Here is a 16,251-nt window from a genome sequence, read left to right on the forward strand (position 1 = left end):
CGATTAAATCTTTTTGTTTTCTTTATTTATTTTGAAAAAAAATTTGTCAATTCAAATGTTAAAGCGAAACACAATAAGTTAACAACGATCAAAAAAAAGAAAAAAAAGATCTGGAGGTAAAGGCAGTTTTATTTCGAAAGAATTTTTGTTTTCAAATTATTTTGCTATAAACATAACTAGAATTTTTTTTCAATGGATGGTTTTTGAATTGATTGATTGATTGATTGGTTGGATGAGAAATTGAAAAAATTGAGAGATGATTGATTGATTGTAAAACGCACACCAAACACACACAAACACAAAATGAATAAAATTTACCAAACGACGAACACACAATGTTTTCGAACCTAAAAAAAATTATTCGTTTGTTTGATTTGTTTTTGACTAAAATGGATGATTTAGGTTTTTTTATGATAATGTTTCACCACAAATCGGTGGATTAACCGAACCAAATAAATTGAATTCAATTGCTGAACTAATAATTAAAAATGCAACATATGTACCAAGTAATGAATAACCAAGTGATGGATTTAATGTCCAATGATTATAATGAAATAGATAAATTGTTGCCAATAATGATAGGAATAATAAAATAACAGCATAAACAAGACCACCACTATTTATACTTGATACGGTACCCGGTTCAATAATTGTTGTTTCAATAAACCATGGTAATGCTAAACCGACTAAAATATCAAAAACATTTGAACCAATTGAATTACTAACGGCCATATCGGCATGTCCCTGTTGTTTTCAAACAACGAAAAATTAATTGATGAAACTAACCAAACAAAAATTACCATTTTAGCAGCATGCATACTAGCATATGCATCAGGTACGGAAGTACCAGCAGCTAAAAATGTAATACCCATAATACTATCAGGTATACCGAATGTCCAACCAATCATTGTTACCATCCAAACCATAATATAGCTAAATATTGCTGTCCATATTATTGATATTAAAAATGTAGCCAAAAACATATTTCTTTTTGTACGACAATCCGGAATTGTGTAATAAAGTACAGCGGCTAATGGTGCTTGTGCAGCCCATTTCAAACATTCAGAAATTCCAACTTCATCTGTTTGGTGTCGAAATAGAAAAAATTCAATTTCAATGAATTTTTGATTTCAAAAATACTTACTTGGATCAGGAATTTTTCGCCAAAAATTTTCATCATCTGGACCAATTCTTGACATACGACGTTGCTGTTGTTGTAATTCATCATCATCAAGAATTTGTTGTTGTTGTTTTTGTTTAGCTTTTTTTGATCGTATCATTATTAAATGTGCAGCCGAACGAAACCGTGTATTTGGACGAAATAAACGTTTATATTTAATAATTATTTGATTTGCAGCTTCAAATATTGTTGTTTCAGGTTGTCGAACGACAAATGGATTTCTTGGTACGGATGTTGTTTGCTGACCATAATCATCATTTTCTTGAAATGATTTATAATGTACTTGATGTATAGTATTGCCTTTAAGATTATTTAATTCATTGATACCGGTTGATGGTATTGGTGTTTTATCCAAATCAATTATATTACCAAATCTTGATTGCCATTGTTGAAATACAAGTTCACGTATTTGTATATTATATTTCATAATTAAAATATAAATTCCATAAAATAATAATAATGTAAATGATTCGAATGTTGTTACTTCACCATCATAAATGCACTGTGTGTAAATGAATTTTTTTAAATAAAATTTTACACAAAAAAGATTTCAACGAAAACAAAAACTTACCAAAATCAAAAGCAAAACAGTAAATGTATAATAGGATGAATCACGAACAACTGGCCACCAATTCAATTCGGTTGATACTGGAATTTTTGTTGTTTGAAAATTGAATCAAGTCAATCAGATAAGGAAAATGACAAATAATTACTTACCGGTAAATAATGAACAAAATCCAATGACAAATAATATATTGAAAACAGCCGAACCAACAATCGTTCCGGTACCAACATCACCTTTAGCTATGAAAACACCAAGTATGGCTGTAAATAATTCCGGTGCCGATGAACCAGCAGCCATAAATGTAGCACCAGCAACATCTTCCGATAAATTTAAACGTTGTGAACATTGTTCCAATGATGGTAAAAAATAATGATCACAAACAACAGCTAAACAATAAAACATATAACAAACAACAATAATATGTATTAGGATTGCACCACGTGAACGTTGACGATCATTAAATAAATCGGGTGGAAATTCCATATAAGCCGGATTTATACATGTTTTATTTTTTGCATCAATCAATGGTATCAGTGGGTTTTTCGGGCCAATTTTGTGACTATAGTTTTTCAGCGAAAAAGTTTTTTAAAACTTTGAAAAACAAAATCAAAAATACAACATACGTTTTATTATGTAATGAATGATGTGGATGATCATCATTAATCGTTGTTTTCGATTGATTATTGCTTTGTTTAATTGTTTTGGCTTGTAAAATATGGCGACTGAAATAAAAATTTGATTTTTCATTTATAAATCTTGATTTACTACCACCATCATCATCGTTATCATTTAGTAATGAGGCACGAATTTTTGTCGAAGATAATGGTGATGGTTTTGATGATGATCGAAGATAAATATTACAACAAGCAACAATAAATATAACTATCACTAGAATACATTTTCGATGTATTCGATGTTTGATTTGTCGATGTTGGCGATCATAATCCGAAATTTTATCATCCAAAATATCGATTTTAATTATCGATTCCATCGTTCATCACTTTGCGATTATTTACGAAATCGAACGAAAAAAATGTTCTTTTTTTTTGATTCGATAATGAGCCCGAACAAACAGCCAAGAAACACCGATATTTCACTTGGATTTTTGTTCTTGTTTCTTGTTTTTCGTGTTTGGTTGCCAAAGACAACAAAACAGCAGAATAAAAATAACAATAACCTTTTTATTGATTAGCCGGAAAGAAAGAAGAAGAGAAAATTCATCTGAAATGAAATTGTATCCATGGAATTTCAAATGGATTTTCACACAAACACACAAACACGAATTTAATGTTCCCGGGTAAGTTTTTTTCGTAATAAGATTCTTTCTTTTTTAAAAAAAATTTCAATAAAAAATTATGAGCACAGAATTTTGCCAAGGATTATGTTTCACTTCATTTCATCATAAATAAAGGTAGGTTTTAAAATTTGTTTTTTTGTTGTTGAAAAAAATAAATAACGTTTGATTTTGAACAAGGGTGAATTTGAATTTGATTTTGATTTGATTGTCAGTTGATTGTCAATTGATTGATTATCATTGTTTGTTTGTTTGGTTTGTTTGATTGTCAGATTGAATTGATTAAATCAAAAATTTTCCATTGTTCACATCGTCGTCGTTGTTGTTGTTTGATCAAATTGGAGGTGGAAATATTTTTTTTTCCTCGGAATCAAAGAACAATCAAAAAATTGAAAAAGGAAACTGATGACAATGAGATATACAAAGTGTGAGAATGGAAGAATCACAAACAAAACAGAAAAAAATTTTGAATTGGAATTTTTTTCTTTTTCTCAAAATTGAATTTTTGAATAATAAGGGTATGTTTGAAGTGAGAGAGATGAGAGATGGAGAAGAGAGCAAAGCAAACAAGCGAAATGAATTTTTTTTTGTTTGATTGTCGGCGAACAAAGAAAAAAAATTGAAAAAGAATTTCGTTTTTCGTTTATTTATTCATCACTGATGTGATCTTGCATTCTGATGACGACAACGATTCAGGATTCAGTATTTTCAAGATTCTATGATTCGATGAGAAACATTTCATGAATTCTGTTTGTTGTTTGGAAATTCTTTTGCTTTCGATCATCTTATTCACGATTCATTGATATTATAAGGGTATTTTTTTTCTTTTCTTTTTCTCATAATGTTTTTTCTATATAGCAAACAAAAAAAAACTTGAATTCTGAATTTTGATTCATTCAAAACAACGACGATGATAATGTCGATGATAACGATGATCATGAAGATAACGAAGATGATGATAATGATGATGAACACGCTAACATTGTTGTTTCAATGTTTCATTTTGTAAAGGCGAAAAAATACCCAAAGAAGAAGAAAAAATCTATGAAAAAAAGAATCGTCGCATTATGTTTATATGATGTGTGTGATAATGGGTTATGATGATGATGATGAAGATGAGTTTTTAGAGTTTTTTTCTCACAAAATATACCCTCTCCTCTCTCTATATAAATGTTTTCTACAAACAAAAAACAAAAAAAAACCCAAACAGGATGAATAGATCATGGATCTAGGATTCTTGATTCTGGATGAAAGTTTTTTTAAAAACAGTTTTTTCGTTCTGGTTCTCGACAATTCTGATGCGAAACAACAACAACAACAACGATTCTTTTCTTTCATTTTTTTTCGTTCTTTCCCCGTTACTTTAATGATTTCAGCGTTACTTTTTCAATGCTACTTCTGCTGCTGGAAAAACGAATGAAATAAAAAAAGACAATTTTCCCGAAAAAAATATAACCAATTTTTTGAGTAAAACTATCCTATAGTAAATTTGTTTGCTTCGCTTTCGTTTCGTTTCGTTTTGTGGATCGAATGAAAACGAAACAAGAAGAAAAAAATGCCCGGCAAATGCACACAAACATAGATCCTATCTATCTAATGGAACCTTTAAAGACAGAAAAAAAATGGATCAAAATTTTTCGTTTTTCTGTGTAACATGGTAATGGTGTTATATAATGTATCTTTAGGATATTTTTAGTTAGTGCTATATATTAACCAAAAAAACAAGTTAAAATGAAACACACACAAGGGATTCATTTTCTTTCTCTCTCTTTTCACCCAAATGGATGAATGTTGAATGTCAAACAAAGAATTCATTTCGTTCAGTGTTGAAACAAACATATAGAACACATTGGCTGGTTGGTTATGTGAGATGGCCATAGATCCAAAAATGTTTTTATATATTCATAGCTTGTTCATATTGACTGAAATTGGCTATATTCAATAATCATTGATTCATTCAATCGAATTCATTTCATGCCATATCATCGAAATTCCATGATCCATATTGAATTATAATTGGATTTTTTCGTTTTGCTCGTTTGGATAAAGATACCCGGAAAAAAACGGAGGGAAAAGACATTATTTTACCCAGGGAAAAAAGCATCAACATCATTAAAATTTAAAAATTTTAAACAAAAATTTAAAATTCAAATTATAAATGATGATGATTGCCTGGTTGTTGTTTCTGTATAAACAAAATGAAAATGTCATGTTTGTAAATAATTTAATAACCGGGGAAACACACCTTTGAATCATCATCACACAAAAGGGGAAAAACATTGTCAACCGGGAAAATCAGTGGAAAACAGAAAAGCCTAAAAATAGTTCAAAAACAAAATTATTAATGATATGTGTCTTTCCCTCTATATATCCTACCTTCAATTGAATAAACGGGCCTTGAATTTCAAAAAAATTCCATGTAAAAATAGTTATGGAAATGACATTATATAATTTGATTTTTTGATTTTTGATTTTGAATTGCGTTGTGTGAATTCCCAGTGGAGGTTGTTACCCGTGAAATGGTGATTGCCCGTTTTGATTTTTTTGATTTTATCAACATTGAAAATTCGCATATGAGATATGCCACAATACAATACAAACAGAGGATGTTTATCCAAGAAAAAACGATTTTTGTTGTTGATTTTTTCTTTTGAACAACCATATCATAAAACGAAAATCTATTGATTTTTTCGAATCATAAAATTTGTTGTTGTTGTTGGGCAGCCTGAAAAACCCAAACAACGATGACCATTTTGAATCGATCGATCGATTGGTGATCATGATGGTGATGATTTGAATTTTAGTTTTGAAAGAAGAAAAAACATTTAAAAAACGATTTTACGAACAAAAACATCGAGAAAACATCGAGATGACGATAACAACGATGAAAATATTAATCATATCGATTTTTATTTGGATCATCAATCTGGAAATGAATGGTAAGCAAACGGAAAAGTAATTTTCTGTAAAACATAAATTTTGAAGTAAAAAAAATTAATCTTTTGATTCAAATTTTTCATTTATATAGAAATGATACCATTTCAACGTTGTGCATTAAATTCTGAATGTTCAACATTTTGTTCTGGTTATGGTTATAATCGTTCGGAATGTAATGTTAAAAAAAATTCAGTATTTCGTATGAATCGTTTTTGTGAATGTTATGAATGTGATTTTGTACTTTGTGCAACATATTGTACAAAAAATAATTTAAAATTTGTTGGTTGTAGTTGTTTTGCATTACCAGCATTAGTTGGTCATTATTCAACATTTAATACACCAAATAATGTTGATATGAATCAATTATTAACAAATGAATGTTATGATAATAAATTTTTATGTCAATGTTCAAAATGATTTTGGAAAATTTCATCATTTCGAAAACAAACAAAAAAGTTTTTTCCGGTTTCATCAAAAAAAAAATCGAACGTTTCGAAAAACATGGAGAACATTATTCGAACACAACCAAAAAAAAAATTGCCAGGAAAATTTTTTATCAAAATTTTTATTTCCAGAAAAATTTCTTTTAATTAAAAAAAATTAAATTTTTATAATCCATATAATTAAAAAAATTGTTTGAAAATTTAACAAAAAAAAACTTTAAAATAATAATAATATTGTTGTTAGATTCTTCTTTTAAACGAATCCAATAAAATCGAGTTCGAAGACCCATCACAGGAAATTTTCAAATGGATATAAATCATATTCCATTATCATCACCACCAACAATACCATTATCACCATTAAAAAATGTATTTGTTTGATTTGATGACCAACAATAAAATTCATATTTATTTTTTACTTGACTTGGTAATGTTGATAATAAACGATTACGATTATCCATTGTCATACGATTGAATATAATTGGTGATGGTAAACAAAATGAATCAAACATTTGTGTATCTTTTCTTTCCAAATTTATCATTGAATTGTTGTTATTGACATTGTTCACATTGTTGTTGTTGCTAATCATCATTAATGGATGATTTTCAATTGGATAATGACCAATATTATTGTTGTTGTTGTTGTTTGATGTTATTGATAATGTTGTTGATGTTGTTGTTGGTTCCATATTCAATTGAAATTGATTATTCAACAACATTGATGACGAAGTTGCTGTTGCTGTTATCGTGGATGACGATGACGATTGCGATGATGAAGACGATAATGGATTAAGATCAACAAGTTCAATTCGATCAGATCGAATGTTGTTATTGTTGTTATTGCTATTGTTATCGATTGAAAATGGTGAAAAACTAACGTTGTTGTTGCACAATCCATTTTGATTCTGTATCGCATCATTCAATGTCCATGATGAAGCGAATGAGGCTCCAGAATTCATAATATTCGTTCCATTCCCATTATTATTGATGATCATCGATAATGGCTGTTGAGATTGTTGTTGTTGTTGTTGCTGCTGGGGTTGTGGTTGTGGATGTTTAGCAATCCAATCCAATACATATGCATCATCACGTAAACGATTCGAAATATCATTATTATTATCAATCGAATGAATAAATGGTGTTTGAAAACGTTTATAACCACCAACACCAATACTGCCACCATTAATGATTGATTGTTGTTGCTGTTGTTGTTGATAATTATGATCATCAGCAATTTGTTCAACTAGATAATGTCCTTCGGGTGTAAATCGAAAATTATTATTCTGATTATTACCCGATGTTGATGTTGATAATCGAACATTTTCATCACCGATACCACTATTACCGATACCATCGATATTTGGATCACCAATAATTATATAATATAAATAACGTATAAGATTATCAACTGATAAACGTTCCAATATATCCCTTTGATTTATTAATGATAATCGAATGAAATTTTTACGTTCAGGTAATAATAATTGTTGTTTCGAAATTGGTTTCGAATATGGCATTATTGGATTCGTTTTTTTTCGGTTCTTCTTCTTCAACAACGATCGTATCGGTAAATGGAACAAATATCGAAACAAAATACTTTTTAGACAAAAAATCAATCCAATTCGATCGAAAATGCAAACCAAACCAAAACGAAATTATTGATAATTGATATTTGATTGAATAATAAAACTAAAAATAGAAAAACGAAAAAAAAGTTAGAAAACGAGGAAAAAAAATTGAAATTAGAAATAAAAAATTATTGTTGTTGTTGTTGTTTTTCAATTGAAAAAAAAACCAAATGAAAAATCATGTTCTGTATACTTTGGGAATTAAACGTGGAATTTCGTTTTTATAACGAACAAAATCGACGACCGACGACCGAACAGAAGAAAAATCGAATCGAATTTTCGAAAAATCGTTTTCTTTGAATGATAATCCATAGATGGAGTTATTGATGTTTTTTTTTGCGAATGAAAAAATTGATAGATGGCGTTGGTAATGTTTTTTTTTTGAATCTGAATGTGTTCGAATGTTTTTATTCATTCGATCGATGATGATTCAGATTTGATTCGATTCAAAGATCGAAAAAAACTTTTTAAACTTTCTTTCCATTTTGCCAAAATCATCCATCATCAATCATTTCAGCGTTTGAATTTTGGATGATAAGCTTGCTTTTTGATTTCTTCTTGGTAAAATGGAAAAAATTTGCAAACAAATTGATTTCTATTTTTCCGATTTCAATCTTCATCATGATCGTTATTTACGTTCGATGATTACGGAAAATTCTTGTAAGTATCTTCCTAATATCAATGTTGTTGTTGGAGAAATTTTCTCATTTTTTTAAAATCCAGTAATCCCGGTCGATGTACTATTTGGATTCAATCTGATTCAACAATTATTATCATCGATCGATGATGATGGTAATGATATTGACGATCAATCGAACGATTTGAAAAAGAAAAAAATAATCGAAAAATTCGAACACTATCGATTCGAGAATGTTCGATATATCGTTACCGAACAATCATTCGAACGTTTACAGCCATTTGTTTATGATAAAAATGGTTATTTGAAATCTAAAATCGATTCAATTGTACATTTATCAAGATTATCATCATCAAAGATGACCATATCGTCTATGATCGAATGGATATCATCATTATTCAATGATGATGATGGCCAAAATAGTTTCTACGGTATTAATGTTTGTAAACGTAATAAGGATAATCGCAATTTTATTCGAAGTGCATTGATTGGTAAGTTTGTTTGTTTTTTCACAAATTAATCAAATCAAATTTTTTTTCCCCGACATTCACCAACAGTGTTAAAAAATGAAGAATGCGTACGAATTTTGCAGGAAAAAATCAACGAATCTGGTAATAACGTTATTCGTTTGGTTTCATATCGTGATTATCTACGTTATAAAAATAAATCTCGTATGAAACGACGACAACAAAAACGACAAGAAACCATTCGACAGAAATTGGAAAAGATGACAATCACAAAGACTGGTGAAAATATTGAAGAATCGAAAGCAATGAAACCAAAACAAAAACACCAAAGAATACGATTATTAGTTGCACGTCGTACACTTGTGATGACTGGAATTCCTGATCCGATTGCTAAATCTTTGCTATTGCTACAAGATAAAGATAGTGGTGTTGGTATTGATGGAGATAGTAGATATTCATTCAAACAATATCTACAACCATTAGGTCTTATCTATCTATATCAACCAAAATTGGAAAGAAAATCAACCGAAAACGGCCAAAAAATAACCAAACGTGATTATTATCTTTTTTTCAAAAATCGTACCACAATGCTTCAATTTTATAAACGTTTGACCGAAACAGAAGAAGATCCTATGAATGTTTTTTGTTCGCTATTCATCGCCGCTAACAACAATAATAATAATAATGAATTGATGATGGTGGAAGATCATAAATCATCAATGATAACTGGTAAAAATTTTTCATTAATCAATATGGTCAACGATAATGATAATGATTTACCTCGAAGATTCAAACATTATGTTCGATGTATTCGTCGATTTTTTCAGAATCCTAAATCAATCGAACAAGCATCATCAGTCTAATCACACAATCAAAAACAAAATTTTTGTTTTTTTTCGTTATTGAAATGTATTTGTTTTTGTTCACTTTTCAAAATCTATATTGTTCAATTTGTTCGATAAAATTTTTATATAAATGAAAAAATTGTATGGCTAATAATCGATGAATATTTGAATTTAAATTCCTCAACGATATATACTGCCAACGATCGGGTAATGTTTTTTGATCATTTTCATTAATAAATTGTTGTTCAATATATAAACGTAATGAACGTAAACAATCATCATCATTATCTCTACGATGAAATGCATCATTTATCGATTGTGAATCAAATTTTTTTGTTAATAATGATAGATATGATGCAGCAATTTCGGCATTTTGATCTTCATCATCATCATTATCGTTGATAGTGGTCGATTTTGGTTGATTGCGTTTTCGTTTTAAAATCCTGTGAAATGGCCAAAATCGTCGTTTTTTCGCCATTTTGTTTCGCTGTTTTTGTTTACCATTGAATTTTACATGCCTTAAATTAACAACATCATTATTACATTGATATTCATTGATAATATCGATTAATGATTGATTTCCAAGATGATTTCGAATATCGATGTGATGATGATCATGATCATGGTCACCATTATCATCAATCAATCGACTGATAATCGGCAATGATCGTAATTTTAACAATTCAAAAAATGTATACAATGATGGCAGAATCGTTGTTGCTTTTGTTGATGATGGTAATTTAGATGATGATCCGGATGAATGTTGTTGTTGTTGTGGATAAAAAATCAATGATTTTTGTTGTAATTGATTGAATATTACTTTGGTCAGATATCGATAAATCCTATTTTTTAAAAATCGGTAAAATCAATCAGAAAAGGGTTAACGGAATCAAAAAAAAAAACATACCTAAAATGAATAGGATTATTACGACGTAATGAAAGCCATGATTCGTGTAATGAATAAATTAAAGGTAAACGAAGACCACGCATGACCGATTCGAATGATTGAAAATTTTTTCCCATAAATAATATGAATGCAACCTTTGTTTTAAAGGAAAAATCAAAAATCAATAATCAATCGATAAGCGATTCGAATAACATACCTCAATAATTGATGCTATCAATTGTTTTCGTCCTTCAACTGAACGTTCTCGTCGTATCCAACAGCCAACCAGTTCAGATAATTCTTCAGAAAATCTGATCATTTGTTTTAAATTCAAATTATTACTTTGAATTTTTCCAAATAAATAATTTAATATTTCACGACGGGTAATACGAAGAAAATTCCGTTGTTCTAATCGGGTTATTCTTCCTGCTAAACGTTTTGGATTTTTTAACTCTTGTTCATTAGCTAATTGTCGACAATCAGTTCTGGATTTTCGATAAAAATTTTCCAATATTCTTTCCGTATCTTCTTGTTCTTGTTCTTTTCCATTCCCAGACTTTTGACCATCACCATTATCGTTGTTTGCATCAGCGGATTGACATAAATCACGTAAATCTAGTTCCGAACACCAACGACGAAATGGTAATGGATCATACCGTCGACCTATGCTTGATGATTTTGCATATGGAAATTTTCGTCGATCCATAAGTTCCGAATTTAAACATAAAAATCTTATCGGATCATTAAGAATATTATTCATCGATGTTGATGATTTTTTTGTTGTCGTCGTTGTTGCTGTTGTTGTCCATAACATCAATACACAATCAGCTAATAAATTAATACTTTCCCATGTTGAATGACCACGATAAATATCACTACCATCCATTGGCAATGCAAGTGGAAATAGACATTTATCACGAACATCATTACCAAAACGTTCGATTTTCCGTAGGAAATTTCCCCGGTTCATTGTTTCCATACTGATTATCTCTTTACGTTCATCATCAACAACAAAATTATCATCATGTTCGGCCATCATTTCAACATTATCATCGGTTTCTTCTTGTTGATTTAAAGGACGGCATATTATTGATGATTGGCTGCTACACGTGGAAATAGTGTCATCATCATCATCGGGATTATCAACAACATCGGGATCATTTTGCTCGGCATTTTCATCATCATCACCAAAATCATCAATGGCCGACATTAAGATATTATCCAATTTATTCAATACTTTATCTTCAATTTCATCATCATCGTTGTAATCATCAATAATTGATGAACAGTTTGTATTCAAGCTTAATATCGATTGATTCTAAAGGATTATTAATAATTTGAATATTTTTAACACAGGATTTTTACTCAAACAAAACAAAACAAATCAAAGTACAAACTTACATCACACGTTCGTAATAAATATGATGGATCATCATTTTCAATATCATTATCATTGAAATTCAGTGGATCATTCAAAGACCATGGTAAAGAATTTAAACGATTATCATGATTATTATTATGTACATCTGCTTCGATTAACATTGTCGTCAAGTTTTTCGTGGTCGTCGTTGTCGTATGATGATTATCATTGACATTGAAATTATGTTTTGAATTTTGTCTTTGCTGCTGCAGTAGCTGATTTGGTTGTTGTTGTTGAGCCATACAGATTTTCATATTTGTCACCGTGTGCAACCAATCGAATCCAATCAAATCAATCAATATTTTAACGTCATAATTCCAGAATCACCCAAATACATCTGTCTTTTTGGCAAAGAGAAATGATGCAAAAATGGTAACCAAATTATTTTATCGCTTTAAATTAATCCTTATTGAGAAAAATACCAACTTACCAACCAACCAACAAAATTATGATAATCGATACCAATGGCAACTAATCCTCCTCCAAAAAAAAGCCGAATCCTTTAATCGATTGCCAAAAACATTTGTCAAGTGTTTTATACCCCCAAACAAAAAAAAAGTATTTCCATTTTTCATTCATTTTTTTTCCAAATTTCCAAAAACACACTGGATTAATCAAATACGGCTTTTGTGGATGTCAGATATCATATTGATGGATGATGATGATTGCATTCCAAACGCACCAAAAAAACAACAAAAAAACAAAATTTTCTTTTAAAAAAGTAACAAAAAAAGAAACATTTTTATCAACAAAAAAACGTGTCTTCAAAAAAAAAATCTTTTGATATTTATGATACAGACAACAGATGGCAGCACTGGTATCGGAAAAGGATTTATATTCAGGCTTTTTCGAAATTCCGGTTCAAAAACAGCAGCATGCTGCAGAATGAACAACGTTGTAATTTCTTTTTTTATAAAAAATAATTTTATTATTAATTTTTAAAAATAATTATTATTATCAAATTTTACAATTACAATCATTACATTTGTAATTACAATTAACAAAAATTATAAAAGTTTTTGTTTTGTTCAAACATTATCATCATTATTTATGGTGGTGGTTGATTTGAACGAAATTTTTTTGTTTTTGTTTTTGAATTTTTTTGAAATGAAAAACAAAAATCTTGACTTTGGTTTTTTTGGTAAAAGTGAAGATTTGTCAAAAACAGAGAGAGTAAGCCTCACAGAAAAAGAAGAAATGATATCCAAAAAATCTAAAGATTTTCTTCTTTTGTTTTCGATCCGATAATTTTCAAATCAAATGAACGCCATAAATATACGTTGTATGTGTGTGTGTGTGTCAGGTAGTTGTGTAAATGTGTTTTTTTCCTTTATTTCCTTTTCTTGTTGTCTGAGTGAGCACGTGTGTTTTCTATTTAATGATTTTTTTTTTTTGTTAATTTAAAAACAATAAGATTATGTCTAAAAATGTGTTGATCTGTTGTATTCAGATTGTTTCAGTGGGTCATTTATTTTGTTTTTTTTATAAAATATATAAAGAAACCTATGTGTTTGTAAAAATCAAATTGATAAAGTTATTTTCACTTTATTTAATTAATGATTATTAAACCAGAATGATAAACGATCAAATGTAGAAAAGATAATATCAAATCTATGTTACCAACATATGTTTGTGTATCTGTATATTTGTAATTTATGTATTTCTATCTTCTATATTATTCTTACATGGGAAAAAACATGTTATGAATAATTACAAACAAAAAAAAATTTACATTACTTCAATATTATTCAACACAAATCAAAGCAGAATTATTCAATCCAATTCTTCATGGAGGTAGGCTGTTCCAGCAATGGTGGTGCTGCGACTGTGTTACATGCGAATCGAAGAGAATAATCTCAATTATTTTCTCGTCTCAATCAAACTCAATTGCGCACAGAATTTCGTATTCCGGTTTAGGTGATTATGTAAGAAGAATGGCTGAAAACCAACTTGAATATTGTATTGCACATATGCATCTACTTATGTTAATGAATACTAATAGTTTGAACTATTAGCAATATTTCAAAAACATTTATATGGTTTGAACTTTAATTCAATATTTAATTTCTATATAAAAACCATTGTATTTTTCTTATTATGATTAACCATTAAAAATAAAGTTTAAAAACTTATAATTCTCCATAATTCTTATAAAATTCATGAAGTGGATCATATCGACAAATTTATAAAAGCCGAATTACCCGATTCAAATATTCATCCACATCTATATATTGAACGAGTAAAGTCATTCATATAATCCATGCGGAACATTAAATCCGGTTTCCCCATGCATGGTTGATCACCGACGAATTACTAAAAACGGGTCTCATATCCGGAATCAAACTCACCACATATTCCTTCTCAGTAGTCTTAGCCAACAAAAAAAGATGACGGCAAGAAAACACGATTATGCGTGGACTACCTAATTCGCAATCTAATCGCGCAAGTGACAAGACGTTGTGTGAAATTTTGTATCAATTTCTATTTTGTCTGCTCACAATATTCCCTTGTAATTTAGTGATGATGTTTAATTACCATTTCGGATGTTTTCTTTTTTTTGTTGATATTTTTATCGAATTTTCGAACTAAAAATTTATCATTCGCAAAAATTTTTTTTTCTGTGATAAACAACAATTGTTTTTTTCTCTTTTATGAATTTTGTGACTTTGTGATTTTGAAATAGAAATTATCAGATTTTCTTAAATCAACAAAAATATTTTGCCAAATACAGAAATCAACGAAATCAAGAAAATACGAGATGCTGGCCTAATGATTGCTGGCCCAAAATTAATCAATGAATCATTATTCGTTATAAATAATGAAGAAAAAATTATCCGGTGCTAGATCTTATTTGAAAGGCACAATTTCCAACTGGGAAATATTGATAAGCCCTTATTCGATCAATTAAAAACAAAATCAATTTCATAAAGCCTATAACATGAAAACTGATGATTTGATTGTTTATTATTTGTGTGTCCTTTTTCGATTTGTACGTACTCTATGAATGAACAGAGGAAATAAAGCATGTTTTCTAACGAAAAATGTTGTTCGATAATAAGCAACAACATGCTTGTATAAGTCGGCATTATGTTTGTGATACCTTCGAACTTCGAAATTTCGTTCGTCGTTCTTCTGAAATCGTCACGAAACTGAATTTGTTATATGCGGCAAACAAAACAAAGAATGATGTTTCCGAAATTACCTAATTTAACCAAAATTAACAATGATTCAAGCTAACCTAAGAAAAAATAATTTATCGATGGAAAAAATCTCAGAAATAATAAAAGAATTTAACATCGACCTATGTTTGATTCAGGAGCCGCCAAATCCATTTGACTGTCATCAAATTTTCAACAATAAAAAAAAAATTATAGTTCCATCTTTATCACTTTCTAGATCAATGATTGTTATTTTAAATGATAAAATTAAATTTGATCAAATCGATACAGAATCAAAAGACGTCTGTGCTATTATCGCAAATTTCGGAAATTTTTCTTTTATTATTGTTTCAATATATGTAGGATCCGATTGTATTATTGAAAATTTGATCAATTTTTTTCAGAAAAAATAATAAAAAAATATCGAGATCACGCGATTATACTAAGTGGGGTGACTATAATGCTCATCATAAATCATGGAACGATAAAAGGAATGATCGTCGTGGTAGATGCTATAGCAAGATTCTTTTTTTTTTATTTTTGTATTTATATTTTTTCTGTATTTTTTGTACTTTTTGTATCTTTATCTTTGTAAAAATAATTTTTGTATTAATTCCGACTTTTTTTTTATTGATCTTATAAGTAAAATAATAAAATTATTGTATTTTCATCTTTTATTAATTTATTGTAACATTGTATATGAACGGGTTGCTCAATAGCCCGATCTTTTTCACAAGCGATCTTTTCATGATTAATATATTATACGAAATAAAGCTCATTCGGTTTTTAGA

The 16,251-nt window shown here is 29.1% G+C and overlaps 5 protein-coding genes and 1 long non-coding RNA gene across 7 annotated transcripts; 2 read left to right on the plus strand and 4 right to left on the minus strand.

The window, feature by feature from the left end:
* Nucleotides 1–109: 109 nt before the first annotated feature.
* On the minus strand, nt 110–3,057 carry LOC113788847 (sodium/potassium/calcium exchanger 4-like). The gene is made up of 6 exons (XM_027338307.2): nt 2,369–3,057; nt 1,898–2,304; nt 1,752–1,828; nt 1,145–1,682; nt 801–1,081; nt 110–744 (listed from the first exon to the last, which is right to left on the minus strand). Exons 1-6 carry the CDS (start codon nt 2,734–2,736, stop codon nt 409–411), a joined length of 2,007 nt encoding a protein of 668 aa, XP_027194108.2. The 5' UTR covers nt 2,737–3,057; the 3' UTR covers nt 110–408.
* Nucleotides 3,058–4,900: 1,843 nt separating this feature from the next.
* LOC142646090 (uncharacterized) lies at nt 4,901–6,216 on the minus strand. Its single transcript, XR_012847096.1, has 4 exons — nt 6,077–6,216; nt 5,416–6,002; nt 5,285–5,354; nt 4,901–5,224 (listed from the first exon to the last, which is right to left on the minus strand). It is a non-coding gene; the product is annotated as an uncharacterized LOC142646090 (long non-coding RNA).
* On the plus strand, nt 5,866–6,393 carry LOC113788844 (uncharacterized). Its single transcript, XM_027338305.2, has 2 exons — nt 5,866–5,978; nt 6,068–6,393. Exons 1-2 carry the CDS (start codon nt 5,909–5,911, stop codon nt 6,391–6,393), a joined length of 396 nt encoding a protein of 131 aa, XP_027194106.1. The 5' UTR covers nt 5,866–5,908.
* Nucleotides 6,394–6,573: 180 nt separating this feature from the next.
* Nucleotides 6,574–8,357, minus strand: LOC113788840 (uncharacterized). Its single transcript, XM_027338300.2, has 2 exons — nt 8,241–8,357; nt 6,574–8,108 (listed from the first exon to the last, which is right to left on the minus strand). Exon 2 carries the CDS (start codon nt 7,934–7,936, stop codon nt 6,737–6,739), a length of 1,200 nt encoding a protein of 399 aa, XP_027194101.2. The 5' UTR covers nt 7,937–8,108; nt 8,241–8,357; the 3' UTR covers nt 6,574–6,736.
* Nucleotides 8,358–8,553: 196 nt separating this feature from the next.
* Nucleotides 8,554–10,150, plus strand: LOC113788842 (uncharacterized). Its single transcript, XM_027338303.2, has 3 exons — nt 8,554–8,707; nt 8,771–9,175; nt 9,242–10,150. Exons 1-3 carry the CDS (start codon nt 8,614–8,616, stop codon nt 10,012–10,014), a joined length of 1,272 nt encoding a protein of 423 aa, XP_027194104.2. The 5' UTR covers nt 8,554–8,613; the 3' UTR covers nt 10,015–10,150.
* Nucleotides 10,064–12,896, minus strand: LOC113788841 (uncharacterized). Of its 2 annotated transcripts, none has more exons than XM_027338301.2 (5): nt 12,733–12,896; nt 12,284–12,639; nt 11,100–12,200; nt 10,904–11,037; nt 10,064–10,838 (listed from the first exon to the last, which is right to left on the minus strand). In XM_027338301.2, the coding sequence occupies exons 2-5, from the start codon at nt 12,554–12,556 to the stop codon at nt 10,082–10,084; spliced, it is 2,265 nt and encodes a 754-aa protein (XP_027194102.2). In that variant the 5' UTR covers nt 12,557–12,639; nt 12,733–12,896; the 3' UTR covers nt 10,064–10,081. The 2 variants fall into 2 exon arrangements, with proteins under 2 accessions (XP_027194102.2, XP_075680251.1); XM_075824136.1 differs by having other exon boundaries at nt 12,284–12,643.
* Between the last annotated feature and the right edge of the window lie 3,355 nt (nt 12,897–16,251).

Source organism: Dermatophagoides pteronyssinus, unplaced genomic scaffold (genome assembly GCF_027571235.1).
Source record: "Dermatophagoides pteronyssinus isolate colony J.1.1.1.1 unplaced genomic scaffold, Derpt_VIB-CSIC_2022.12 sq0050, whole genome shotgun sequence".
NCBI classification, from domain to species: Eukaryota; Metazoa; Arthropoda; class Arachnida; order Sarcoptiformes; family Pyroglyphidae; genus Dermatophagoides; species Dermatophagoides pteronyssinus.